The sequence below is a fragment of the Tachypleus tridentatus genome, chromosome 3 (genome assembly GCF_004210375.1).
Source record: "Tachypleus tridentatus isolate NWPU-2018 chromosome 3, ASM421037v1, whole genome shotgun sequence".
NCBI classification, from domain to species: domain Eukaryota; kingdom Metazoa; phylum Arthropoda; class Merostomata; order Xiphosura; family Limulidae; genus Tachypleus; species Tachypleus tridentatus.
Genome location: NC_134827.1, coordinates 27,420,042 through 27,447,637, shown reverse-complemented (window position 1 = coordinate 27,447,637; position 27,596 = coordinate 27,420,042). Strand labels below are relative to the sequence as shown.

Genomic DNA, 27,596 nt, shown 5'->3' with positions numbered 1-27,596 from the left:
CGTTTTTACATATATATTTTTCTCTATCTTCCTACTGTGCGTTATATAAAAAATAAATAGTCGAATATTACGTATAACTTCTTAGTTAATAATCCAACTGAAATTAACCTGCTGTTATCACTTACAGATAGCATTAACCCTTGTAGACTACAATGTGTTGTTATGATACGTTATTTTTCTTATTATTCTTTAAGGCCTCAAAGGTCGCATGCGACTTACAGGCTGTGCACGACAGTACTGGAGTTATTAGTGACGTAATTCGACCTCATGAGGGGAGGGCTTATCCAGATTTGTTGATTACTGTGGAAGCTATTTAAGCAAAGGGACCGCAGGCTCGATCCAACCTGGGAGAGATGTAACTGCTACCGTGAGGGTTATCTTATTTAATTGCAATTATTTGTGCCATGACCTTGTGTCCTAAACAACTGAATTTTAATTAACCTTGACTAGAGATAATAAAGCACATTTTCTGAAAAGTACGTTCACATGAACTTTTCTGTTGTGAAAAAAACAGTTAAACTTTATTCTGATACAATTATACATGCGAATTTTAAATTGGAATTAACGAAAGTTTAAGTTAGCTTTAGGATTGTTCTTAGCGTATCGGAGAGTCTTATTATCTTCCGGGTTCGGCATGGCCAAGCGTGTTAAGGCGTGCGACTCGTAATCTGAGGGTCGCGGGTTCGCATCCCGGTCGCGCCAAAGATGCTCGCCATTTCAGCCGTGGGGGCGTTATAATGTTACAGTCAATACCACTATTCGTTGGTAAAACCGTAGCCCAAGAGTTGGCGGTGGGTGGTGATGACTAGCAGCCTTCCCTCTAGTCTTAGACTGCTAAATTAGGGACGGCTAGCACAGATAGCCCTCGAGTAGCTTTGTGCGAAATTCAAAGCTTTTATCTTCCTTATTCCAGCCCAATTGATGAGTTCTAATAATGAACGAAAGGAGTCTTAAGCTGTGACTTGTAGAACACACACACGCAAAAATCTAGAATGGTATTTTAGTAGGCCTTTGATTTTGTATTTTCATTAAACAGTTTAAAAGAGATAAAGAAAAGAAACGTCTGCTGCTTACGTGATTCTTATCGTAAATTTTTAGCTCGTTGGTTTCTAACGATAAGCCAGTTTTTGATGTTTAAGTTGTATTATTTCCTTTATAATTTGTTTAATAGTAAATTGACAAACAGAGATCTATAAATATAATAAAAATTATTTATACTGCGAACACATTACATGTTTCTGAATAATACAGACTAATATTCTATTGATTGACTTACGTAGTACATTCATTACGGAAAACAAATCATTGGACTCATTATATTTTTGTCTTGTTTGTTTGTTGATAAGTGCTAATTACAGAATTGGCTATCCGCACTGTTCCAATCACAGGTACCGAAATCCAGATTTTATCGTTATAAGCCTCTAGACGAACCTCTTCGCCCCTGAAGGCGACGTTGTTGGTCGATTTACATAATCTGTTTCTTAAATAACCAACTACATTTTGTTTACATGCGCATCTTGTTCATTAAGGATTTTCTGCTTAATATAAAATTCCGTTAGATCATTTGTTCAATAATATTCAAAGTACTACATTAAAAGCTATTTCAATCATTTCGTACCAGCAAAGATAGGTGTGATTAAAATTATTGCTAATACAGCTAAAACTCCATTGCTTATTATTGAAATTAACTTTACCATAACAGATGGCACTATTGTCGTGAAGTGTACAGTTATTAACATTGGACGAGTTCAGTCAATAACTCGTTGTTGGTAAAAGAGAAACTGCAATTGTGGGAATGAAAATTTAAACAATATCTACAGTTCGAGTTTTAAGAATAACAGTTATTTTGGTTCAATAAAAATTAACACTTGTTTAATACCGAAAAAAAATCGTCTAGGTAAGGTAGAGCTTACGCAGTTAAGCACTAATGGTGATATTAATGATGGCTCTGAGTTTCATTATATTAATTATCTATATTTGTACTATTTTTGTTAGTATGAATATCTGATTGAGTTCAACTGTAAGCATATTAGTAATGGTTACGTTAATGATTATTGTTATTAAACCATTGTACTATTATTATATGTATCTAAAATTATTTTTCTCAATTTAAAATTTTAGTTTTGCTTTGCTAGTGTAATGGTATAATATCAAATTAGAATGATTTTAATTCTGATTTGGGTAACTGTTTTTTTTTTCCTTGACTGTTATATTCTAGTTAATTACCTTATAAATTTCGAAAGCCAAATCCTTTTCTTCTACCATTGTAGCATGAGGAAAAAAACTATAATTTATAAAAACTTTTAAAATACACACCAGATGTTTTATACGTTAAGTGCACTATTTTTATCATGTGTTACTTTAACGTGCTATTTGTAAATTGTGCCAGTAAAACAGCATGCATATTTTTAAAAGTATTTTTCTCTTAATTTTTTCAAAATAATTCTCTCTCCTTTTTTTCCTCATTGATATTTCCAATGTGATACCAAAAAGCCACCATAATATTCAATGACCTCAACAGTGCATGCAATGCCTACTTATTTTTTCATGTTGTTTGCAATTTTCAAGATTAAAGTTATGAAAAAAAAAAGCCCAATGTTATGAAAAAATTTAAACTGTACAAAATTGTGCTACAATGAGTCCTCTTCAGTTGTTTCTGGCCTGTCATTGCAGATGTCTCCAGTGGTACATAGTCATGGTGGCTCATTGCAGATGTCTCTAGGGGTATGTAGTCATGGTGGCTCATTGCAGATGTATCCAGAGGTATGTTGTCATGGTGGTTCATTGCAGATGTCTCCAGAGGTATATTGCCATGGTGGCTCATTGCAGATGTCTCCAGAGGTATATTGCCATGGTGGCTCATTGCAGATGTCTCTAGGGGTATGTAGTCATGGTGGCTTACTGCAGATGTCTCTAGGGGTATGTAGTCATGGTGGCTTACTGCAGATGTCTCCAGAGGTATGTTGTCATGGTGGCTCATTGCAGATGTCTCCAGAGGTATGTTTTCATGGTAGCTCATTGCAGATGTCTCCAGAGGTATGTTGTCATGGTGGCTCATTGCAGATGTCTCTAGAGGTATGTTGTCATGGTGGCTCATTGCAGATGTCTCTAGGGGTATGTAGTCATGGTGGCTCATTGCAGATGTCTCTAGGGGTATGTAGTCATGGTGGCTCATTCAGTTTTGCATGACCTTAAAAGTCCCTTTTCCTTCATCTCACTCAAAATTACATCTGGCTGGAGCCCTTCTGCCCTCAGAATTCAGTCTGTTGGTCATTCCATTTTTATTAACTATGTTCATAGCACTTTGTGCTTAATGATAACTAAGGTCTGAAATGGTTATGTTGTCTTGAAATTTTTACATGTTCTACAGTAATTCCTGCACACTGAATCCCAAAATGATGTTCATTTTTCTCCATCACGTACAGATTTTTCACAAAGCATCATACATATTTTCATGTAAGTGAACTATTTTCATTGAAATTGGATCACATTTTTTTTATTGCTTAAAATGTTGACAGAACCGTTGGCTATAGATTTCTCTAAACCAACCACAATGTGAGTCTTATTAGTTGTTCGAGAACCCATAAGAAACGCACCACTAGTATATAAATGGTTAATAGGCTACATGATGTGTCACATCTGGATAGTAATTGTCTGTGCATGCACTTTGACATTGTTTTTTGTTTTCAATATTTATTTATTTATTGCTATGGCAACAAAAGATTGTGTTAGTGACCAAAACATATTATGTTATATTTGTGGTAAATTTGTTGTAAAGTAACAAAGACAAAACATTACAGAATTCATCATAAAAGCATATTATGCATATTTTGAAATAAAATTTGGGGAGCTAAACAAGTTTGCATCATTTGTGTTGAAGAGTTGAGAGAATGGATGGAAGTTAAAAAAAAGCCTTTGCCTTTTGGAATTTCAGTGATCTGATGTGAACCTAGAAACCATGGAGATGACTGCTTATATAACATGAAATAAAAGGGAATTTTTTTTATCTGAACCTTCAATATACAATAAGACCTGTTGCTTGTGGACTGATGTATCTGTACCTACTCCACTAGAGAGTTGATATTCATTTTATTTGATTGTAAATCTGAAATGAATACAAATGATGGTAGAGATTGTTTTAACCTGAAATCTTTGGTGAATTACAACTTTTCACACAAGGTGAACTTAATGATTTGGTGAGGAGATATTTGGGTCTATCAAAGGATTCTTTAGAGATTTTGAGGTCCAGACTTCAGGCTAAGAACTTTTTCCAGGGACATCATTTTACTAGTATGGAAATCATGAGGCTATACCATACTTTTTGCAAGAAGTTTGATTGGTTTATCACAATAATTAATACCAATGCTGGGTGTTGCAATCTGTGAGCCAGGTGAGTGGCAGTTGTTCATTCATTTTTTTCAAAAGAAACCTAAAATGTGTTCTCCACAATGGTAACACCTTTGCATCTGTTCCTATTGCTCATTTGGTTGACTTGAAGGAAATGTACGAAAATCTCAAACTTCTAAATAAGGTCAAATACAAAGAATATGGTTTGCTAGCTTGTGAAGACTTGGAAGCCCTTTGTGTGTTGTTGGGTCAGCAATCTACTAATATAAAGTTTCCAAGTTTTTGTGTGAATGAAAAGGCAGAGCATGAGAGAAGCAGTGACCGCACAGTGTGAAACAAGGTTTGTAAAACATTGAAAGTTAAAATTTGGTTGACATAAAGAAAGTCCTATTACATTACCTCCACTTCACAGTAAAGTGGGCTTGATGTTCATAAAGACCTCAGACAAAGTTGACAACTGTTTCAAATATTTCTGTGGGCAATTCAATTCCTAGCCCTTTCAGAAGCAAAACTTAGAGAACAGAGTTTTTTTAGACCCCAGATTAGGAAATTAACTTTGGATGAACATTTCAAAAGTACAATGAGGAGAGTTGAAAAAGAAATGTCTTGCCTTTTTTAGAAACAACAAGGACTCAAATTATGAAAATATTGTCAGTAACATGCTGAATAAATTCAAAGAGTTGGGTTGTAATATGAACTATAAAGTTTATATTTTATACTCGCATATTATATATTTCCCTGGAAAACTCAGTGTTGTCAGCAAAACACAAGGAAAAAGAGTTCATTGAAACATCAAAGAAATGGAGAGGAGATATTAGAGAATGTGAAACATCAGCATGCTAGGCAATTTTTGCTGATCATTGGAACAAGGTGCTCCTGATGCAATACATAAAAGAAAGACCACAACACATAGTTTTGAGACTAAAGGGCATAAATGTCATTTTAAAAAGTTCATGTGAACAAGGATGTACATTCATTTCACATCAGTGTTCTTCTCTTTTTTCAGTTTGTTCTTATCTTTGTTAACAGACATAATGATAAAAATATTCATTGCAGATAAAAAAAAAAATTGATACAAGTAAGAGTTTTTGTCTTTTTTTTTGTAAAAATTCCTTACATGGTTGAATGAAAATGGATATTATTTTTTATTTCTGTGTAGCTGAATTATGGAAAATCCACGATTAAAACTAAAACAACTGTTATGAAGTTGAAGTTCACAGGTTGTATAATCAGTGCTATGACTGATGCAACTTTGACCAGTAGGATACAGTTATGGATGCCTGATTCATCTCTAGAATCTGGTCTTTAGGGATGAGGTTTCTTTGCCTCTTCATCTTTGAACTGAGACTAGTTTTGCAGGCTTGCCATCATCTTTGATCTTATTTTTAAACTTCTTATGATATATTCATACACCTCTCTTGTCTGTTCCTTCCTCTGATAGGGAGGTATTATTTTACTGTATCTGAACTTTCTACTTTTGGGTTTACAACCATTGTATTCAGTTGTCAATCTGTAGTGTTTCAAGAGCTTAAGTCCTGAGAGTAGTTGGAATATCTCATCAAAGCCTGGATCCTTCCCATGGAGTAATTTCTCCAACCTCTCTATTTCCTCTCACTATTGACAACCTGTCATAATTGCCTTTCCACCTCTTCTCCACTCACTATGTTTCCAATCCCAAACTTTACAGCTGTGGTTGAGGATGCTCTGTATATGGTGTGGTTCAATCTCCTTTTATATTCTTTGGACATATTTCTTCCCGTTCTTTATTCTTGGAGCTATAATTTACTCTTGTTTTGGCTTCATCCCATGCTGTTCACCACAAGGACAGGATTATCTGCTTTTCTAAACACCCCAAAGTTTGGATGATTTGGGAAAGTGATTGAATGTCTTCTCCATTCCCCTTCTGTTTATTTCATGTACAATTATTCTGACTCGTGTTGTTTCATTTCTTTTGTCTGACTTATTAATGATAATTCATTCACACTTCTTTTCTTAGTGCATTTGTGAATGTATATTTTTCCACAGTATTCTTCTTCCCCTAGTAACTTATCTCTTTCCAGTTTGCTTATTTCTTCTGTGGGTTATAACTCTTCCTTCATCATGTTTGTCACATTGTGGCTTCTCTTTCCTGTAGCCATCGATGTCTCCTGTACGAGTTCTTACAGATTGGAATGTAGACAAACTCCAACACGTTAGTGTTCAATTGCTTACACCACATAAAGGTCTTGCTTACCCTAGGTTTCATTTCCCACCAGTCACTATTACTCACAGTAACTCTGTGTGTGTTTTTTTTTCTTCTCACAACCATCTTATTCAATACATGTATCTGTGTGTGAATACACAAGTATATATGGAGACAATGGTCTGCACTTAACAGTCAGAGTTGCCTCACAAGGAGTACTTCTATAAAATTTACAACAAACAAGGGATTACAACAAGTGTTAGGTCCTTCTGACCATGCTCAGTGCAGGATGTTGAAATGAGGTTTTTTACAAGACTGCTTTGGCAGTGTTCATGTATATTATCTTTCAGGCTGTTTTTTAGTTGTGAAGAGAAATTATAGCACCAGCTGTGTGTCTGCCCTTACATCTGGCTCATACCTGCTGTCTTTGGCATTGGTAACCCATTGCACTGTTTCTCAGTGTGGGGCTAGAGTGTTACCTGGTAGTGTAGTACAGGAAACCCCACTGTGCCAAGAACCAAGCCATTCTTAATGTTTTAGTTCAGATAGATGGGTCATGGGTTTGTCTCAAGGAACAGGTCTGAGACACTTCTACACAATAATTGTGGTATCTCATGTTGGTATTTCTCCAATACAGAACATCTTGACTTGTAGCCTTAGTTGCGTTACATATGCTCAGCTGCCCACTTGTGAGGTAATGACATGTTGAGAAATCTTGCATTCTGCTCACCATGTAAAGATTCTTTTGATGTTTTGTTGTTGTTGTTTGTTTTGCTCTACCTCCTCTTCTTGCAATGAATATCACAATAATATTAGCAAGGAGTATTCCCTGCTTAGGATGGCTGTGGTCTCCTATCAAATGCTTCCCCAGTAGCTTTTCCTGAGCTTGTGGATGAAATACTTTAACTTTCCAAACATCTTCAGTATGGGATTATAGCTCTTTGTGGTGCGGAGAGTTAATATTCTTACAGTTAACATTATCATTACCTGAAAAATGTATTCCTGGTAGATACCTCTCTACATCACTTCCCACCCTTTCCTTCCTGTTTTGGGTGCAGTTAGTTTACATTGTCAAGAGTGATTTCATATTCACACAGAAGTGCTTGTGAGGGATTCCATCTGTAAGTGACTTTAGTCTAACAACAATCACATTATAAACTATATGTTAACTAGTGTAGGGGTGAGAACTTTATTTAAGGCTTGTGGAATGCTCAGAAATTTACATGTGTAATATAACAACTTTTTGTGGTGTATAGAAATAAGATTCTTTCTGAAATACACTGATATGTAAGGAAAATGTCAACTTTGTATATGCTATTGTATTTTAGGGTATTTTAAGTTGCTGTATCTTTTGTTACTATAGTGTGGCTAAGTTAAAACAGTGGAACTTAAAAATGATATATTGACAGCTATACAAGTTTTAGAGCCTTAGCTAATTTAAACTTAAACTTATGTTTGAAGAAATTTCCAGTCGATGTGAGTTGGGAAAAAATTTACCCTTATGCACTTAAGACCTCTGAGATGCCATTTGTCTGTACGTAGAGGAAGTAAGAACATTGTTCCAGTGGAACTTTAAAAAGAGTTTACATAGTAGGTTTGAGAACATAAATGACTGGAACTTCCAGTTGAGAGAAAAGGAGTCAACATTCCAGCCAAAACATTGAAATAAAAACATGAGGCCAGTATTTTCACATGACAAGAATATCATACAAGTAATAGTATCTTATAAATGGTGGTTTATTCCAGGTGAAGGAAAGGTAACTAGAGATAAATGTATTACTTGTGACTTGATATGAGTGCATGAAAAGTTATAATAATACTGTGTATGTATCTTATTAAATATCATCTTAAAATTGCAAGGTTAATTTCTTTAGATGGCTGAGAAGGCTCCAGAGGAAGGCTCTGACATTGTGTATTCCTCAGCTAATGACTTGAAGTTTCTCAAGCATGGATTTGTTACAGTCAATGGAGTGCCAACAAGTGTGCTGACATGTGGTCGATGGTTAGATGAACCTCTTCCAGAAGATGACTCAAAACAGATCCTGATTATTTTAATTCCTGGTCAGTGGATCTTTGGTTACAAAACTGTTAACTATGGTTATGTGAGTTATATTGAAATTGTACACATTTTATACACTGTATTTATAGCTTAGGTTTATATATATATACATGTCTGTTATGTTTTGACAATGAAAACTTTTAAATTATAATTGTTTATCCACATATGCATTATAATACTTTATGAAATGCCATAAAGACAGAAAATGCATTTCTAAGTACTTGTTTTTAGAAAAGATATTTTAACCTGTTCAATGCCATAGACGAGATAACTTGTCCAAGCTGTTCGGTAACACAGTGCCATGGATGAGTTAATTCGTTCTCAATAATACCTAACTTCGACGCTAGATGTCAGCACCATACATGCATTTGACCTACTTACAAATTGTTTCACTTTCGATCCAAAATGGCGTCATGAAAAAAGTTACAAAATGAAGAAGCATTAGAGTTGTATTTTAAACTTGGTTTGGAGTTTCCGTAGCAGTTGAAATACTTGACAGTCAACAGGTTAAATATATGTATAGCATTGTTCTTGTGTGAACAAAACAGTGAACCAAAGGATTATCATAAATTAAAAACAAAAGTCGGTAGGCATAGTGACATACCTGTGAAACTGAGATGCAACACAATTCAAAGTTGACCTGCACGTAACTGTCCAGCGGTATGTGCATTTTTATTTAACAGTTTCGCTGTAATATAAATGTACATTATAATTTTGCTTTGTTTAGCATTTTGTAAAAGCAGAAGTTTTGAAAAATGTTCTGCTGATATGTAGTAACCCAGTTGAATTTATAATTACTCATGTTTCATTATTTCTTTTAAATATGGAGTGCTGTTTGAAAATTTATTATAGTTACGAATAAATCTGTGCAAGCAAGATTTATGTTGTTAAAATGAGGTTAAAAGTGTGCAATATAGAAAACAATGAAACTTAATTATAAATATGAACACATGTGTAGAACAAGGTGTGTATTTAAATATGAAGCAATGCTTGTTTTCTAATACAAAAATATGTGTGAAAGAGTTCTGTATTTACTATCCTTAACCTCAAGGTGTCTTAATCTGCCACTTTACAAATGTGTGCTACGTTTGAGGTAATGTACTTTGTATGATTATTGTGTTCAATGTGATCTATCATTTAATCTTCTTTAATTGAATAATAAACTACAATGGTTAAGGTGCATGTTACACTGAATTTATCAAATAACTAGATGAGCGAGAAGTGTGCATTAGTCAGTTCATAACATTTATTATGGGAGTTTTGTGTTTTGAATGTTGGAATTAAATACATAGACCTGCAGTGGTTTTATTGTCTCGAAATTTTTCCACGTTCAACAGTAATTTCTGTACACTGGGCCTGAAAATGGTATCGATTGTTCCACATCACATACAGATTTTTCTTAAAATGTCACGTATGTTTACATAAGTGAATCATTTTCATTAAAATGAAGTCACATTTGTTATGGCTGATATGTTGACAACTACTTCTATAGGAAAATGTATTTTTCTGGAAAGAAAAATTACAAGATTTATTCACAGGTGAAATACAAAATAGTGCCAACCAGGACAATTTGTATGTCTAACACAATTGAAACTTTTTGTATGATTAGAGACCAAGCACATTTATCGAAGTTATTATGTATTTCATAAAACATTTATTTTGGACTTTTAATAGTTCTGAAATAAAAATATAAATAATTTTGTAATGGGAAAAAGAAGAATTTACAGTAAACTAGAATTATTATTATTAGTAATTAGTTATTAGTTACAAAGTGACATGACAGAATGAACCCTTCATGTTAAATCTGACACTTTCAAAGCTTATTAGCAAAATATTACTAGAAGTGTAGGGTAGTTGTTATTTTCACTATGCAACTGGATACAAAACTGGCATGGAGTATTATATATTTAAATATGACTGGATAGGGTAGAGAAGGCACTAATAGAGGAATGAACAATGTTTTGAGCTTCTTCGGTCATCGTCAAGTTCACAAAGAAAGAAAGGGTTACCGACTGGTAGCTGGCCACATCTTTGAAGGCAGTTGTATAACTGAGTGTAGGAATGTAGAGGGTGTGCTTAGATGTTGGATATATTTATTAATATGGGTATATTAGTGTTCTGTTGTATTGGTTTATTTTAGGCTTAAGTTGTTGTATAAGTAAGGCTTCTTTAATTTTACGTTTGTTTATGTTTGTTTCTTTATTTAGTATGTGGGTGTTTTCTACGATTATGTTGTGTTTATTTGATTTGCAGTGTTCGAAAACATGTGAAGGTGGCTTTTTGTGTTCTTTGAATTTAGTTTCCATTTTACTACTTGTTTCTCCAACATAGAAGTCTTCTTCGTGCTGGAATTTCCATATGCTCACGCACATATCCATATCTGATGTGTAGTTTTACCAACATAGGTAACTCTACAGCTAACTAACTATAAATGTATTTATATGCAGCTTACGAGTGCATAGGAATGGGTGGAACATATTTGGTTGTAAACATGTTTTCAGTTTTAAATGTCGACATAAACGCTATTTGTTTTATAATGATCATTGAATATCCAATAATATCTCTTTGAAACACTTGTGTGTATGGTTTTACTTGGAGAGGACACGAGTCCCAAACAAACATGTACATTCTGTACACATGTTAAAATAAAAGACAGGTCAAAGAAAGTCATTGGTAAAAGTTATAACTTCCCAAATTAGCTTCTCTCTGTTAAGTTGTTATTATCTGTGTATATTCTATATTTTATGTTTAAAACCTAGGTAATCCAGGTGCAATTGAACACTATGAAGAGTTCATGTGTGCCTTGTATGAAGGTCTACAACGGGCTGTTCCAATTTGGGGTATCTCCCATGCTGGTCATACAGCTCCACCTCCTTCAGTGAAATTACCAAAGTTCAGTGGTAAATATTGTAATTTATTTAGGGCTTTTTTATGTGCTAGAAAATATGGATGATTGTAATTGTTATAGCAGTAAAGAAAGAAGTGTAATATCTCTTTATAATATCTCTTTGTAATACCTCTTTGTAATATCTTTGTAAATACCTCTTTGTAATACCTCTTTGTAATATCTGTTTGTAATATCTTTGTAATATCTGTTTGTAATATCTCTTTGTAATATCTCTTTGTAATATCTTTGTAATATCTGTTTGTAATATCTTTTGTAATATCTGTTTGTAATATCTTTGTAATATCTGTTTGTAATATCTCTGGTTATTCCTTATCAACATTAAAAACACTACAGTTTTATTTCACAAATTACTTTTTATCTGTAGCTTTTAATGGTCGTACAATTTATTTTCAATAACTTATTGGTATTCATACTTCAATAAAACAACAAAAATAATCTCATTAAATGATTCAAAATAATGTTTTAACTGGTTTTGAATTGTTATAAATATTTTCTTCTGAAATCTTATATGTATGTGATTATATATGCAAGTTCATTAGTGGGTATTATATATGGGTTATATATGATGTAGAGTAGACATTGGCAAGAACTTCAAGCTAATAGTGGCTTTAAGTAGTCCTTTTTTTTTCAGTAATATATGACTATACATTCACAAAATTCTTTGTGTCTCTTAATGTGTTATTTGCTTAAGGTTTATGTAGGTAAAAAGAAATGATGGAAACATTTGGATGTGCCATATTTAAATGATAGGTATAAGAATAGGTACATTTATATCAATAGTAAATAAAAAAATATTAATGTACATTTTAACTTTATTGGCCAGTTCTCTTGTCACATGCAAAACAGTGTCATTCTTGAAAGTAAATTCTGTAACAGTTGGAAAACCTAAGAAAACCTTCTCATCACTGGACCTTTTCAAATTTCCTGATAGGAATAATATTTTTCAAATAATTAATACATCTAAATACATTGTTTAACTCTGTTTATTAGAATATTAAGTACTTCTTATACAAGGTTTCTATTGGTCTAATATGTAGACTGATCCAAGCAAGTTAAGAAGGGTGAAGTGTTGATGTAACATATTAATCGTACAAGTAGTGTTTAATGTAACACTACATACAAAAACTTTTAATGTTTCTTTATTTACACTTTTAGTAACTGTTTCAGATAAAACTTTTTGTGTATGTGAATGTTTGTGTACATGTATATTGAAGTGAACACTTTTTTACATTCAAATCTCTTTCCAGATTTGAAAGGATGAGCAGTCATCAAAATTACTCTAACTTAGAGTTCTTTGTGTTGAGCTAAAACTTCGGCATTTCTTTTCATAAAACAGTGATCTGTTTTTATATAAACATGTTACATGTGTATGGTATCTATGAACTGTGGGGAACTGATGTTAACAATTGATATTTCAATTTAGAAAATGAATACCTGTATTCCTTGGAGGGTCAGGTCAGGCACAAGATGGTCTTTTTGAACACTTGTGTTCCCCGAGACAGACAGCTTATTTTAATTGGACATTCCATAGGTTGCTACATAGTGCTGGAGATTCTGAAGCGTCTGCCTAGGTTAAATGTAAGCCCAATTTTATTTTTCTAACTTTATTATTTTAATTTTCCTCATGAATACATAAGTTTGCATAAGATTTATGCTGAGAATTACAGTGCAAATTGGTAACAAATCAAACATATACTGATATACGGAAGGTAAAAAATGTGTAGTTTTACTTCAACACAGAAATTATTCAAGTTGGTCTAAGAAGATCGTAGATTAGAGTTAGTTCTTCCATATGTAACATGATATTGAGTTAAACTAGTTCTGAAGAAACCCACCTCTCGTCACCAATCACGAACTAGGACAAACTTAAGATCTGCCAGTATTTCTTTAAAGCTTGAAGTATATTATGCATCTGTGGATCAGAAATAACCACATTTTACACAGTACTGATTACATGTGGCAAAAAAAGATGTTTCAAAAACCAGAAACCCCAAATGCAAAAACGTTAGTTTTTCTCTGTACTTATTAAAGTTTAGTTAAAAATACATTTTAAAAGATCCTTAAAATGTATTTATGTAATGATCCCCTCAGTTCTACACCTTTTAATCTTAGCAAGTTCCACTAAAATTTCATACATGATGGCAAACACTACAGCAGGATTTTCTGAATGCTTTGTTTGCAATTTACAGAAGTGGCATATATTTTTCATATATATTTAAATTTCCTTAAGAAATAATTTTGTTTTTAAATTTGTTGATAGGAGTATAGTGTCTATGGAGTATTTTAAAGTCCTAGGAGACAAATATTATAAAAGAATTAAATATTTATTTTGTACGTTTAAACATTTTAATTAGCAAAGGTCATTTGTACAATTATGAATAAACATTTTGAATTTGAACACTAAAGTTAATTAAATCACAAAATAAAAAAAATATTGTAAAAATACTATTAGATAACCAAAATATGTGTAAACTTATTAATGTAATACCTAAACTGTTTTGTTTAAAACTGTGAAATTTGAGTAAACCAATGTAACATAATTATAGTCAGCATTACTTCCTCATTGAGGTCAATCCAGTAAGCTGATCACATGAACATTCAGTTCATTAATGTGTGCCTCATCCTATTTTAGATTTACATTTAAACAGTGATCAAAAGAGTTATCTTTTTAATTTATCCCTTCTACTCATTCTTGTACTTGAGTTTCTTAAAAAAAAAAAGCTTCAAAGAGTATTATTTATTATTATTTATTAATTTATTTATTATTTATTAATTTATTTATTATTTATTATTTATTTATTATTTATTAATTTATTTATTATTTATTAATTTATTTATTATTTATTATTATTTCAGATCCAAATTTTGTAGAAATAATTCTGAAACCTTTACTCTTACTCCAGCTTTATCCCAAAAGAAATAGGTTCTCTTTGCCTGTTTAAGCAGCGGTATGAATTCTACCACTTTTTGTACCTCGTTACATCTCCACTAGTGATTTTATTTTTGTGGTTCTCTTCACCTACACAAGTGTGCTCTCTGTACCCAGTCTGTATATAAAGCTCTCTGGTATTCTTTGCTACTTGCTTTTTCGAGACGGCAAAAATTATGAAGACTCTTATGTTTAGACTTCAAGTTTCTCTTCATTGTTACAATATTTCTAGCACTTTCTTTTGAAATATTTTAAATATTTTTCATGGGGCTTGAGTTTATTGTTTATTTTAGCATAAAATCAAATATAACAAATTGGCGATATCTTTTTTATTATGGATGTTCGTGACTCGCACACAGAGACGCTTGATGCCCCTCTCCTACCAATTCACAATTCTAACGTTACCCTTGTCAGGGGGAGGGGTACCTTCTTCAGACAATGTACAGTTCTCATACAGAGGGATAGAGTCATACATGCTGTCTGATGTGTTTTATCCTGTTGGCTCTGAGATTGGTTTTGTGGGAAACAAAGAGTGGACAAGTACTGTATTTACATAAATACATCAGAACATGAACATCAGACAGACATCCTGTCTCTTGTAACAACTAGTATACCATGTTTGTAACGTTTTAAGTATTTATGCTGTGGCTTGTGAATCTTTGCCTTCTTTATTATGATAAACTAAGTTGCCTGATCCTTCAACCTTTGCCAGACATTGCAGAGCATATAACAACTTTTGCAGATCATTTGAGGAAAGTTGTTGCCATGCCTTGTCCTCCTTGTTGGCATGCCTTTGCTTACTGTCATCTATAAACCTTCATTTGGGCTCTCAAAGGATAAAACCTCTACTTCCTATCTGGGGCTCTAGACGAGATTCAGGTTACGTGACAATGTAAATTTGTTCCATATTTCCAAGCTCAATTTGTTGCATTCTGAGTTTCTTCAGGTTGGAGGTGAGATTTGTCCTGTTGGACATTGCTTGCCTTCTCTTTATAATTAGTGGCTTGCATGTGTAACTTTCAGGTTATGTTTCCTTCATGTAATATTTCTGTTATACAGATATATCATACTGTGATCTTCATTCCTTTGCCACTACACCTTAGATCTAGCTTTGAATCCACAGTCCTGTAATTCCAAAAACAAGATGTGGAACTTTATTTGTGTAGATGGGGACTGAATTGAGTTTATGGCTATGAACATTGAGAACTCTGTAGCCAGTTAGCCTTTACTGCCCATGTTTATATTTTGTTTTATCTGGGTGAAGAGCACATCCATTACAGAAGTAGTGGAGACCCCCACTAATGTGCTTTAGTGTATGTCAGTATTAAACACCTCTTTTCCTCCACAGAAACTTTCTGTGTGTATCTTGTCCCCACCAGTCCCTCCAACTGGTCACTGTTGGATTCCAGCTAATGTTTTAGAGGAGACGTGTTTTGGAAGGTTACATTTTCCTATACCAAAAATTTATTTACAATAATATTTATCTCCTTTCACATTATCACTGTCTACCTCCTCACTGTATCCATTGTTTGGATCTGATAATTTTATCAGTCTCTAAAAAAATGAACAGAAAAGAAAAACAGGGATCTTACGTGGGGATTGGATATAGAGTGCACATTGGAGTTGGTGGAGTCGCAAGACTGAAATAACTATGGATAATATAGTGGAGTATAAAACTGAAACAAGCAAGGTATAATTGATGCCATTGCTTAAATGAGCAAAGAAGAGAATCTTTTGATGCGATAAAGCTAAAGTGTGACAGGATATAAGAATTACACTACGTAACAAAATTTTTGCTTTTTCTTGTTCCTGGGCAGAAAGTGTTTATTTCCCAGTTGCTTATGCCTAAAATAAATGGTAAAGACCTATTTTTCTTGTCAAACTTTGCTTTTGTTACCTGGGAGCGTATAATGAAAACATGATGGGAGACTGTATTTGGGGGCTAATACATGAAAGTGATTTACATTAGAGTCGCAAATCTTGAAAAACTATTCACTTCTAAACATTTTTGTGCAACTTTAGTATAAATACATGTAAATCTTGATTCATATGTTGTTTTATTCAGACCTTATGCAAATGAAAACGTGCAAATTTGCCTGTTTTTACATAGAAAATAGGTTAATTTCTAAATTTCATTATCCAGGTCACAAAAGCAAAGTTTGAAGGGAATAATGGCCATTTTCTGTGTATAGACAACATAAGCAATTAAGAAATAGCACATACTATCCAGGAACAAGATTTGTGTTACGTGGTGTTATCAGAAATATATTTTTGGTGTAGGAAATTGTAAACTTTTATCATGCAAGAAGTCGAATTTCAGTTTCGTAGTTGCAATTTTAAATTAAGACAAATTTTAAGATTTAGTTACTACAACAAGTTTTTCAACCTGCCATTTATCTATTCTTCTGTTTATCTATTCTTTTCAATGGTGGGCTTACTTTTAGAATATTAAGAAGTTTTTTTAGCTACAAAATCCATGGGTATTAAAATTGTGGCTGGTGTGTGTGTGTGTGTGTGTGCGATACACACTGAATCTTAACATGTATTTACACTCTTATTCCATATACTGTGTTTATTATAACCTTCTTTATTATTTCTGCATTTCTAACATTGAGTATAATGTTCTCTTTGATAGGTAATACGTGGCATATTACTTTTTCCAATAATTGAACGCATGTCAACCACTCCCCAGGGTCAGTGGATGTGGCCACTCTTAAGTTATTTAAGACTGCCTGCCCTATTTGGTGTATATGCTCTTAGTTATTTAAGCCCTCAGTTACAGTGGCGTCTCCTCCTCTGGTACTTTAAAGACCGTCCTGTGCCTGAGTGCGTCCTACGTGCTAGTCTTAACCTTTTTCACCCAGAATGTGCCCGCCAGTGTATGTTTATGGCAAAAGATGAACTTGATAGTGTGACCACTCTAGATATCGACAGTCTTAAAGCCCACGTGAATCATCTCATATTCTATTATGGATCCAGTGATCAGTGGTGTCCAGTATCTTACTATAAAGATCTGAAGGAAATGTTTCCCCAAGGTGATGTACGCCTCTGTCAGTACGGCTTTGAGCATGCCTTTGTGATAAACAACAGTCGAGAAGTGGGAGCCTTGGTAGCAGGGTGGATCTTAGAAGGGGTGCTAGAAACCCCTCGAGACATTCACTCCAAGGCACTACTTGTCTAGTTGGATCATGTGGAATAAACCTTGAGTTGTCACATTCCAGAGATTAAATGTAAGCTGTCTTTATAGCAACTTGCCATGTTTTTTGTTAATATTCCCTGAAAACTAGCTACATATTTAACCTACATTGCATGACATATATAATTTTTATTTGTATCAAATTCATTCTAAAGGTTTGTAAATGTTTTTTTGAGCAATGAGTAGTTCACATATGATAAAGACTTTTGCAGTAAACCATTTGAATTACAAAAATGTTTTGATACACACTGGCTTTTGAAATTAGTTATTTACCTACATTTTAAAGCAGCAATATGTTAGTGTGTGGTAAGCTATATAAAGAAGTAACTGGGGAAATAATAAAATTAAGATTGCAGTAAAAATACACAGCAAATTAATGTTAGCACAGTAAAAATACACAGTAAAATAATGTTAGCGCAGTAAAAATACACAGTAAAATAATGTTAGAGCAGTAAAAATGGACAGTAAAATAATGTTAGTGCAGTAAAAATACACAGTAAAATAATGTCAGTGCAGTACAAATACACAGTAAAATAATGTCAGTGCAGTACAAATACACAGTAAAATAATGTTAGCTTGTTATATTTCTGAAAGTTAGTTTATGAAATAAAACTTATGCTGATCACAGGTGCACAAGAGACCAAAAAGAGCTATCGACACGTAGGCTTTCACCAATGGCAGTAGTATGAAAATATTTATTTTATTTACGTAAGTTTTGTGCTAACTAATCTCCACTAATCAATCAAAAAATTAATCTATATAAGTCCATTCATAAATGTGATTGAATTAGAGTTTGTTTTAAATGTGTACAACTTAGTTTATCATTAATCTGCCTGAAATTCGTCATATCATCATGACTTATTTTGTGTTATCCAGAGGTTCATTTTATTTTGAAAATCATAGGGAAAATATTTAGTTTTATTAATTATTAAGTTATTGTGTTATATGACCATATAAATGTTTTAATTATGTTTTTGTATTTAATTTGTAAAAAAAAAATTTTAATTTTAGTTTTATTTGCCTAAAATTTTATAATCATGTATTAAAGATATAATTGCATGTGTCACTAAATGTCATGATAAAATCTTACATATTTCAAGACTAATCTTTCAAACCATCTTTAATATAAGTATGCTAAAGGTTTTAAACACTTTCACAAGATGATACTATGAAATAATGTTGACCTTTTGCATAAACAATGCAAGAAGAGATTAAAGCTTGATTTGTATTAATTGTTATAATGTTAGTGAGGTATCTACATTCCACCCCTCTATCTTTTGTTGAGTTATATTAACACTAGCTAAGTGGTATGATTCAGTGTCGTGATTTTGTAGGCTGTTTTTTTACACAAATTTCACATGATGAAAATGTTAAGTGTGCATAGAGATATATCATAAATACAGTTAACTTTGCTATTATTTATTCTACTAGCTTACTGTCACAGTAGTTGATTGTTTTGGAATTACTTTATTATGTGTGTGTGTGTGTGTGTGTGTTTTACTGTAGAATAAATTAGTGGCTTTCAAAGTTAGAAATGTCTTGATGTTGGTTAGATCACTAGTAAGGCATTTTCTTTTGTACATTGTGGCCAACAAAAGTATCAACGTGATGCTATAAAGTTCTGCTACTAACCCATGAAAAGCACAAGGAATTAAAAATGGAACAACCTCAAACCACAATTTTCTATCTTGTGATCAGTTGACAGAAGTGTGTCATCTACACTGCCAATGTGTCTAGAAATCTACAATGAAACAGTATTCACTTTTTTTATAAAATATTATACAGTGTATTGTGCTGTGTTGTGAATACAGTGTATTAAAGTAGAAAGTTCAACATTTACCTACACTGGAGACTTGCATAGAACAAGGCTTAATCCAGGATTATCAAATGCAGGAAATACTGCTAGACAACTACAGTGGAATCCCTCTAAAGCAGCCACCTTTGAGACAGAGACAAACTGGCCTGATAAGAAGGGTTCCACTGTACATAACTAGTGATTACATAAACAAAAAAGGGACTGTGATTGAATGACCGCTTTCAAGGGGTGGCCGCTTAGAGGGGTTCCACTGTACTTCAGTGTATTCTGCTTTAATATTGTTTAGTTTCTGAGAGTATCATACATAGAATTTGAGGAAATTTTTTGAGACAGTTTTTAAAATTGCTTTGTAATGAATTTGGATACTTTTTGTACACTGTAACAAGACTGTAAAAGTTCTCATTATACACATGTATTGGATTTATAGTTGCTCTTTGAAGGTCAGTTATGTACCTATCATATTCTGCATCAAGCCACAGAAGACCTAGTTTATTATTGTTATTATTTATTTTTTGTTTTCTCAGATGAAAATGTCATCTGGTGGATTTCAGTAGTTGCTTTCATTAAATTGTTCACTTACCTAATTCTTTCAAATCCAGTAGGAAACTCTTGAAGTCGGTGTAGAAATAAAAGAATAGTGTTAGTAAACTCATTTCAAGACATACCTTTTTTTTATGCTTGTGTTAAACCTAAACTTATATGTGAGACTTATTTTAAGTGGTTGATTGATATTCCACGATGATTAGAAAATCCACTTGTAGAAAAAATATACATGTAAAAACGGCTGGTATGGCTCGAAAAAATATTCCATGAAGAGGAGCGAACAATGTTTCGACCTTCTTCGGTCATCGTCAGGTTCACGTCAGCCGTTTTTACGTGTATATGGTTGACTGATAGACTGCTGCCTGATTGCAAATGCCTCTTAAAGCTGAAGGTATCCAAACACTTTGGAAAAGCACAAACTCCTTAAAGTGTAATAGTGACTGTTTGAACAGGATTGGTAAAAAAGTGGGCTTTAAAACTTTACCATCCACTGTAATAGTGTGGGTTTTCATCCATTTGTTTAAATTTATGTAGAACAGACCTTTATATTTTATTGCTTATCATTTTCATTTATGAAATATGATTTAGATATCTCAGATGGTCATCAACCATTAAATGTTGAAGAAGCACATGTGTGACAAAATTCACAATATTGTTTTCAATAATCAAAGAACTATCTGGTAAAATTCAAAACATTGTTACAAACATTGAATATTCCAAGTTCATTTTTATCCTCATAAATTATATTGTAGGCAGGAGTGTGAAATTGTGGGGTGAAGAAGGGTTTCAGACACCCACTTGTACTATAGGATAACATAATATTGTTGTCAAAATATTGTGCATTTACAATAGTTTTCCCAATCGAGCCATCTCCGAACTTTTACCCAAGCAATCAGTTTCTACCTATATAACTTTGTCAACTCCCCCCTCCCAAGAAAATGAAGTATCCATATCTGTCTCTTAAGAGATTTGTAGATAAATTATCAGTTATTAGTGATAAGCTATGTTTATCAGTAATTTGCTCTCGTGGGAACTGATTCATCCAAGTATTGCATCAGTATTTCATGAAATGGTTAGATTCTATCTTACTGGTCTGGTCATTGCAATTATAAATATTTATATATAATATGTGTTTAAATATATCACGAAATTACTGGCTAATATGTTATCTGATTTATGACTGATCATTGAAACTTCAGTTAAGTTGGCAAAAGACCTGTGTTTGCTGATCATTCTAGCAGTAAATAATATTAATATTTTGCACCCCAAAATGGTGATCCCTAAATCTCCAGAATTTAGAGACTGGAACAAGCAGAAAGTTTCATTTGCTTTTCTCATTCTCTGACTATTGTTTCTTAACTTGCATGTAGTTGACTGACTCCTTTGTAGGACAATAGGCCTGGCATGGCCAGGTGGTTTGGGTGCTTGACTTACAAGCTGAGGATCACCAGTTTGAAAACCCATCCCACCAACCATGGTGGCATTATAATATGATAGTCAATCCCACTATTCATTGGTAAAAGAGTAGCCCATAAGTTGACAGTGGGTGGTGATGACTAACTGCCTTCCTTGTCTTTCACTCCTAAATTATGGACAGCTAGCACAAATGGCCCTCATGTAACTTTGTGCAAAATTAAAAAAAACAAAACAAGATTCTTTGTAAGGCTTAGCTTTCCTGAAAAGTTTATAAATTTGTAACAAAATTTTCCTAGAACTTAATAATCAACACAGAAACACAGTATTATTCAAAATATTTAATCAAAGCATCTTTTATAATTTTGAAGAAATTCTGGTTGAAAAATATAGTTCAGTTCCATCTACAATTCATGCATTTGATGAGCATTTATCAACAGAAATAGAAAAGTTAATCACTAACAAACCCACTTGGTTGATGAAGTGATCTGTAATATATGTCTCAAACTACATTGTTTTATATTTCACCTTTTTTGTAGTCAGAAGATTTTATGACTTTCACTTCTGATTTACCCAAACCATAAGATGTGGATTTTTGGAGTCATTTTTCCCTTTCGTGCAAAATTTTGAACATACTGGTCAAACTGTTATAAAATAAAATCTTTCAGTGTATCTTTGACCTATAAACAAACTTAACTCTCATTGTAAACAGTATGAAGTTTCAAAAAAGCCATTTCTGGGATAATAGATTTGTTTTTGTACAACATTTTATTTCTAACAGAAAGACACGATCACATACCATAAATGTTGTACATGACTATGTCTCCCTAGTAGAGATGAAATGCTGCACAGAAATAAATCTGTTATCCTACAAATAGCTTTTTCAAAAATTCATATTGTTTGTAAGTTAAGTGTGTACCTTACTTCTTAAAGAACATTTAGTTCTAGACCTTTGACCATTCAACAAACATACCGTATTTAATGTAAGGTCGAAAGATTGTTTAGAAAATTTTTATTTCAGAGCTGTATATTTGCTGTGATTTAAAAATATGAGTAGCAGTTTGTAATTCTAATCAATGAATTGGTGGGCAGCAAACCTACTTTCCTAAAACACAAAACTTTATGATAACTTTCAAGACATGTTCTGGAAAAGCAGACAAACCAACATGGACTAAATGTGTGAACTTTTGTAAACTGCATTGGTTGGGTTTTAATAATCAAGTATGCTTTTAACAGAAAGAATTGCATGATCAAAAGTTATAAGATCATAGTAATAAGGTGAAGAATATTTATTAGATGTTTTGGAATTTGATTTTTTTATAATTTGGAGGGAATTGAATGCATACAAAACTGTAGGATTTGACAAATAAACAATAAATATGTATAGTAAATTAGAACAGGTTTAATTATAAATATAATTTTTATGTGTATATGTAGGGTCATATTTTGTTGTAATTACTGAATAAAGTTTCATTCATTAAAAGTATGGTGTCACATTTAGCAGTGGTCAAAGTGATGAAGTTGTGTTCCATGTTTTTGTTATGTTGTTGTGTTGCAGAGAGGCTGTATTTGTTGAGTTTTTAACCAATTTTAACTGACAAATTCATATGTCATAACAACCTTGCACATTAACACATTGGCTCCCAAGCCTATTTTGCCAATACTTTCCAGGGTCCCACTAGTCATTTTATAATTACTTTTTATAGGAAGAGTGTATATGTAGGTGTTGTGTCCCAGCCAATAAGTGTCCCTTTAAAAATAAAATAGAGCTTGACTCACTGGTGCATCATGTGGGAGCCAATGTTAAAATAATATTTCATTTTTGCCATTATAAGAGGCCTTTATACCTCCAGAAATGTATAAATAGACGAGATATGTGAAAAATAGGTCAGGAAATGATCCTTCTTATGAGAGAAGTATTTCATCTACAAGGAGGATTTGAAAACATTTTGTGTTGTTAGCTTTGATTAATAATTGTCTTCTGGATTCTGATTATGAAGCACTGTTTTATTGGATGTTTAAGTATGGTAGGTGCTTGTGGTCTGTTAACAAAGTTGTGTTATAAATGTGCAGTGTTTTATATGTTTTTGTTTCCTGTAAGTTACTGGTGATGAAAATGTATTGTTTTTCTTTATTACTGTAATTCTCACTTTTAATCAGTCATGGTTTAGTTTAATGATAAGGGGATCAGTTTCCTCTTGTTTAAACAAATACTGTTGTACTAGATACTGCAGTTGTGTATTTATTCTTTTGTAGCAAAACAAAAACAGTTTTTAACTTTTAAAATGTTAATACTGAGATCATTTTCTGAGAAGCAAAGAAATTTCTCTGATGGTTATTACAAGTTTTATACTGTCGAACATTTTACCAAGACTTTGTATGTTTCATCAAGTGGTACAAGAAGATGAAATATCAAAACATTTAACATAAAAAAATTCTGCTATGAATGTCACATACGTAAGAAAGAAAAGTATTTCAATGTATAAACTATTTTTCTAAGTTTTTATTTCTATAAATAAGTTATTCACTCATACTGAATTATTTGCTTAGATATATCACATACTTTGAACATTTCTAGATGAAAAGTTTATTATTCTCACAACAAGATATTTATTTTTCAGTTTGCAGTTATAAAAAACAAAGATACTGAGAGACACGTCAACTCTGTGTTGAATGTATTTTTATATAAATGGTTCCAGTAAAATGCCATTTGTTTCTGCTTGTTGACATTATTAGTTAGCTGTTTCTACCTATACCAATGTGAAACAGTGCTACATCTTGTTTATAACTAAGACTTTGCACAGAATAAAATAAACATCACACTTAGTTATTTTATAAATCTTAACTGATATTCAGTAAGAAACATTATAAAGCTTTCACCTCATTTAAAGGTTAAGATATACTAAATTGGTGTAAGAAAGAGTGATTTTTGTCACAAAACATTTAAAGGTTACAAATTTTAGGCTAATGTGAGCTTATTTAACAGCTTTTGTTGTTAATATCACAAAGTATGAGGCTTTCAAGATAAATACATTGTTCTTCAAGCTGTTAATGTTTGTGGAATAAATAATCACTCTAAGCTTCTTGTATGTAAGTCTAGTTTATGACGCAGGTGACGGATGTTTTTGTTACTGTAAACAAAAGAAAAAAATTGTAAGAATCCGCTTAAAGTGTTTAACAGCAGCTGACAAAAAAGTTAAGAAAAGTGCTCTTAGAAATCTTCCTTTAAAATGTTATGTTTAAACAACTATAACACAGTGATGAATAAATATACATGTGTGTGTGAAATACATAGCAGTGCCTTCATATGACCACATGAAAAGAAAACCTGGTCTGGCATGCAATGTAGCAAAGAAAACAACTTAATTCAGAATATATAAGGTTTTGCATTATTCATAGCATATATTGATTTACTTCTTGTGACAAAAATAAGAACAAAATAAATGAAATATAAGATAATATATATGTGTGTATTCATGGGAATTTCACTGTAACTTTTGGTTTCAGTTGAATGAACTTTAAAACTGTCACAGCAGACAAGAAACTTACAGCAAAACTAACATCAAATGTAAGTTTGACATGTTAACAGCATACCATCATATCATTAGTTTTATTTAATGTAAAGTTTATTGGTGGAACTTTCTCAACTCACAAGCATATCATAACAGTTTTATTTTTTCTACTTCAAAGAAAAACTGACTGATAATTTTGAATATTTTTCAGACCATACAGATAACTGTGTTGTTATACATACACAATTAGCCATATTTTTATTTTGATTCATATTATTTGCACAATAAATTTTTGTTCCATTTGCCACGTTGAAGTAAAAGTGGCATGATTTAGAAGTAAAACAAAATTAGTAGTTTTAAAATCATTTTGAAAACAAAGTAATTCATCATACGGCACTAGAGTTAGAAGGTAAAATATAACGAACAACTTACCTTAAACTACTTAGAATTCTACTGAAACTTGTGGAAAATATAAAATGAACCATCCTATCTTGTGTCAAGCAGAAGGTTACAAATCTTGAATGTTGAACTTTAAGCACTCACATGTGCAATCATATGAACTTTGTGAAATAGTCTTTTTTTGTGCTGACATGCATATTTTGTAATTATGGTCATGTGAATTTTGTGAAGTTAATAATTACTCGTGAAGTAGATACCCTAGTGAGTTTTGTGTGGTTAATAATTACTTTCGTGAGTTTTTGTGAAATGGATACTGCAGTGGATTTTATGAAGTTGGTAATTAATTTTATGAGGTTCATAATTACTGTCATGTGGGTTTTGTGAAGTTATTACTTTAACATGGATTTTGTGAAGTACATCATTCCAGCTTCACAATTAATATTGTGTGTTGTCAGACTTGTTTAATTCATGTTTTTTTTACTAAAGTTTTTAATCTATTTTATTTAATTATATTTGGTTTTCCTTCCTTAATTGTGAGTGTAGTATTTGGATTTTCCACTAGTTTCTCCAAGCAACAACTGGTTTTCCTTTTTGAAGCACGTAACATTTCTGAAAGGATTTACTCTGCATGTTATTTTAGTGTATTGTTATCAACTCATTTTGGTTAGCTTAATTTCACAATATAAAATAACTTTTAGAAATATCCTTTGAACTGTAATTTGTGTTAAACTTGTATTTTAAAACCTTGAATTTCCACACAAAAATTAAATGTAGAGTGCAAGTATTTCCTTTATCCTTTACGGGTATTATTTTAGTTGCAGCGTATCGGAGAGATACAAACTGTTGAAATTTACTAGAAAGAAATCAAAATTCAAGATGCCCAAATTTTTGTGCAAGAGATTTCACGTCACATCAGGTTTTTATCATGCGGGATAGTTATAAAAATGTTTATAAAATTGTTTCTTTAATATTTGTTGTTAATATTCTAGAAGCTAGTTTTCTTAATTAACAAGCCATGTAGAAGAGTTCATGGCTTCTCTTCTTTCCAAGGTAATCCTTTCAACCATTTCCATTAACCATTTGTATTATTTTTTATGATTATTCTAAATACAAGTTTAAATAATACAGAAATGTAACATTAATTTATTCATTTTTGTTTTTCACACAGTGTTGTACATTACTCAGTAATTTTGATGTTCAGTTTGCTGTCACTCATACGATGCATGAGAATGATACTGGTAGAAGGGTTAAGGATAGCTAGTTGTGTGTATACAGTTGTAGTTAATTGTAAATTTGAAAACATCTAGATATATAGGACACAAATTTGATTGTTAGAAATCAGTTTTGTTTTCATTTTCCATGTTTCATTTGAAATAATTATAATATATATAGCCTACACCAATATCAACATTTGTAGAACGTAAAACACTTAACTGTGTCCCTTTTACTACTATAGACTTAAATGAGTGTGAGTCCAACAGTTATGGTAGCTACTACTGTAATCAAAACTATTGAAGTTTAGTAATAAATCTTGTGAAATAATTTGCTCTGGAATGCTTTGTTATTAATGGTAGAATTAACTTCTGAGCAATAATTTACGCTGTGTTAGACAAAAGTGTAACATATAGGTCCATCCATATAACATGGTAATTATACAAATAAAACAAATTCTTAATGTTATTCAGAGTACATATTTGAATGTTGCAGCTGGCATTGATACAAATTCTATTGCATTTGTGGTTATTGTGCTGGTAGTAATTGCTTTTCTATAGTATGAGACTGTTGAGCAAGAGGCCATGAATAAACATTCAGTTTGGAGATGATGAACACTATACCAAGTAAACACTGAATTATTGTTGTTTCAGTATTGCTCTTTGTAACTCGAGGTAGAAAACAAATACTTGTGTGTTGTGGTAGTTGTATTAAAAACTTTATACAAACCTGTTTCTGTAACTCCCTCTCAACTTTCATTAATGTCGTGAACTGTGGATTGTATAATTTTAGTCTGTTTGTTCAGTTCAATAAATACGTTTATTCTAACCATTTGTATTTGTGTGGCCTAACGACATCATAACAAAAGTAAACAATTAACATTTAACTTCTAAGTTTTCAACAAAGATATCAGAACATTCTTTACATATTTATTTAGCCAGTTGTTTTCATTCATTCTCAGTGAAAGAACACAAAGGTCAAACTGAACATTTTCAGTTATTCACCTAGTGAAAAAGTACAAGAATCTGTCTAAAGTCTAACTAATCAATTTCCATGCTGTACTATTTTATGTCCTCCTTG

The 27,596-nt window shown here is 32.3% G+C and overlaps 1 protein-coding gene across 5 annotated transcripts; it reads left to right on the top strand.

The window, feature by feature from the left end:
• The first annotated feature begins 1,710 nt into the window (after positions 1-1,710).
• sturkopf (lipid droplet associated hydrolase sturkopf) lies at positions 1,711-27,344 on the top strand. 5 transcript variants are annotated; one of them, XR_013026051.1, is made up of 6 exons: positions 2,687-2,763; positions 8,404-8,590; positions 11,348-11,488; positions 12,920-13,074; positions 17,061-18,329; positions 27,077-27,344. XR_013026051.1 is itself a non-coding variant. In XM_076493592.1 (6 exons), the coding sequence occupies exons 1-5, from the start codon at positions 2,713-2,715 to the stop codon at positions 17,604-17,606; spliced, it is 1,080 nt and encodes a 359-aa protein (XP_076349707.1). In that variant the 5' UTR covers positions 2,687-2,712; the 3' UTR covers positions 17,607-17,655; positions 24,015-27,344. The 5 variants fall into 5 exon arrangements, 4 of the variants coding, with proteins under 4 accessions (XP_076349708.1, XP_076349707.1, XP_076349706.1 ...); XM_076493592.1 differs by having other exon boundaries at positions 17,061-17,655; positions 24,015-27,344; XM_076493591.1 differs by having other exon boundaries at positions 17,061-17,655; positions 18,250-27,344.
• Positions 27,345-27,596: the final 252 nt, after the last annotated feature.

Bases quoted from the DNA above. Each gene is read 5' to 3' on its own strand.
- sturkopf (XM_076493592.1), top strand. From the start codon at position 2,713: ATGTCTCTAGGGGTATGTAGTCATGGTGGCTCATTGCAGATGTATCCA. The intron at 8,591-11,347 runs GTCAGTGGATCT...TTTAAAACCTAG, and splicing joins CCTGATTATTTTAATTCCTG to GTAATCCAGGTGCAATTGAA. The intron at 11,489-12,919 runs GTAAATATTGTA...ATTTCAATTTAG, and splicing joins GAAATTACCAAAGTTCAGTG to AAAATGAATACCTGTATTCC.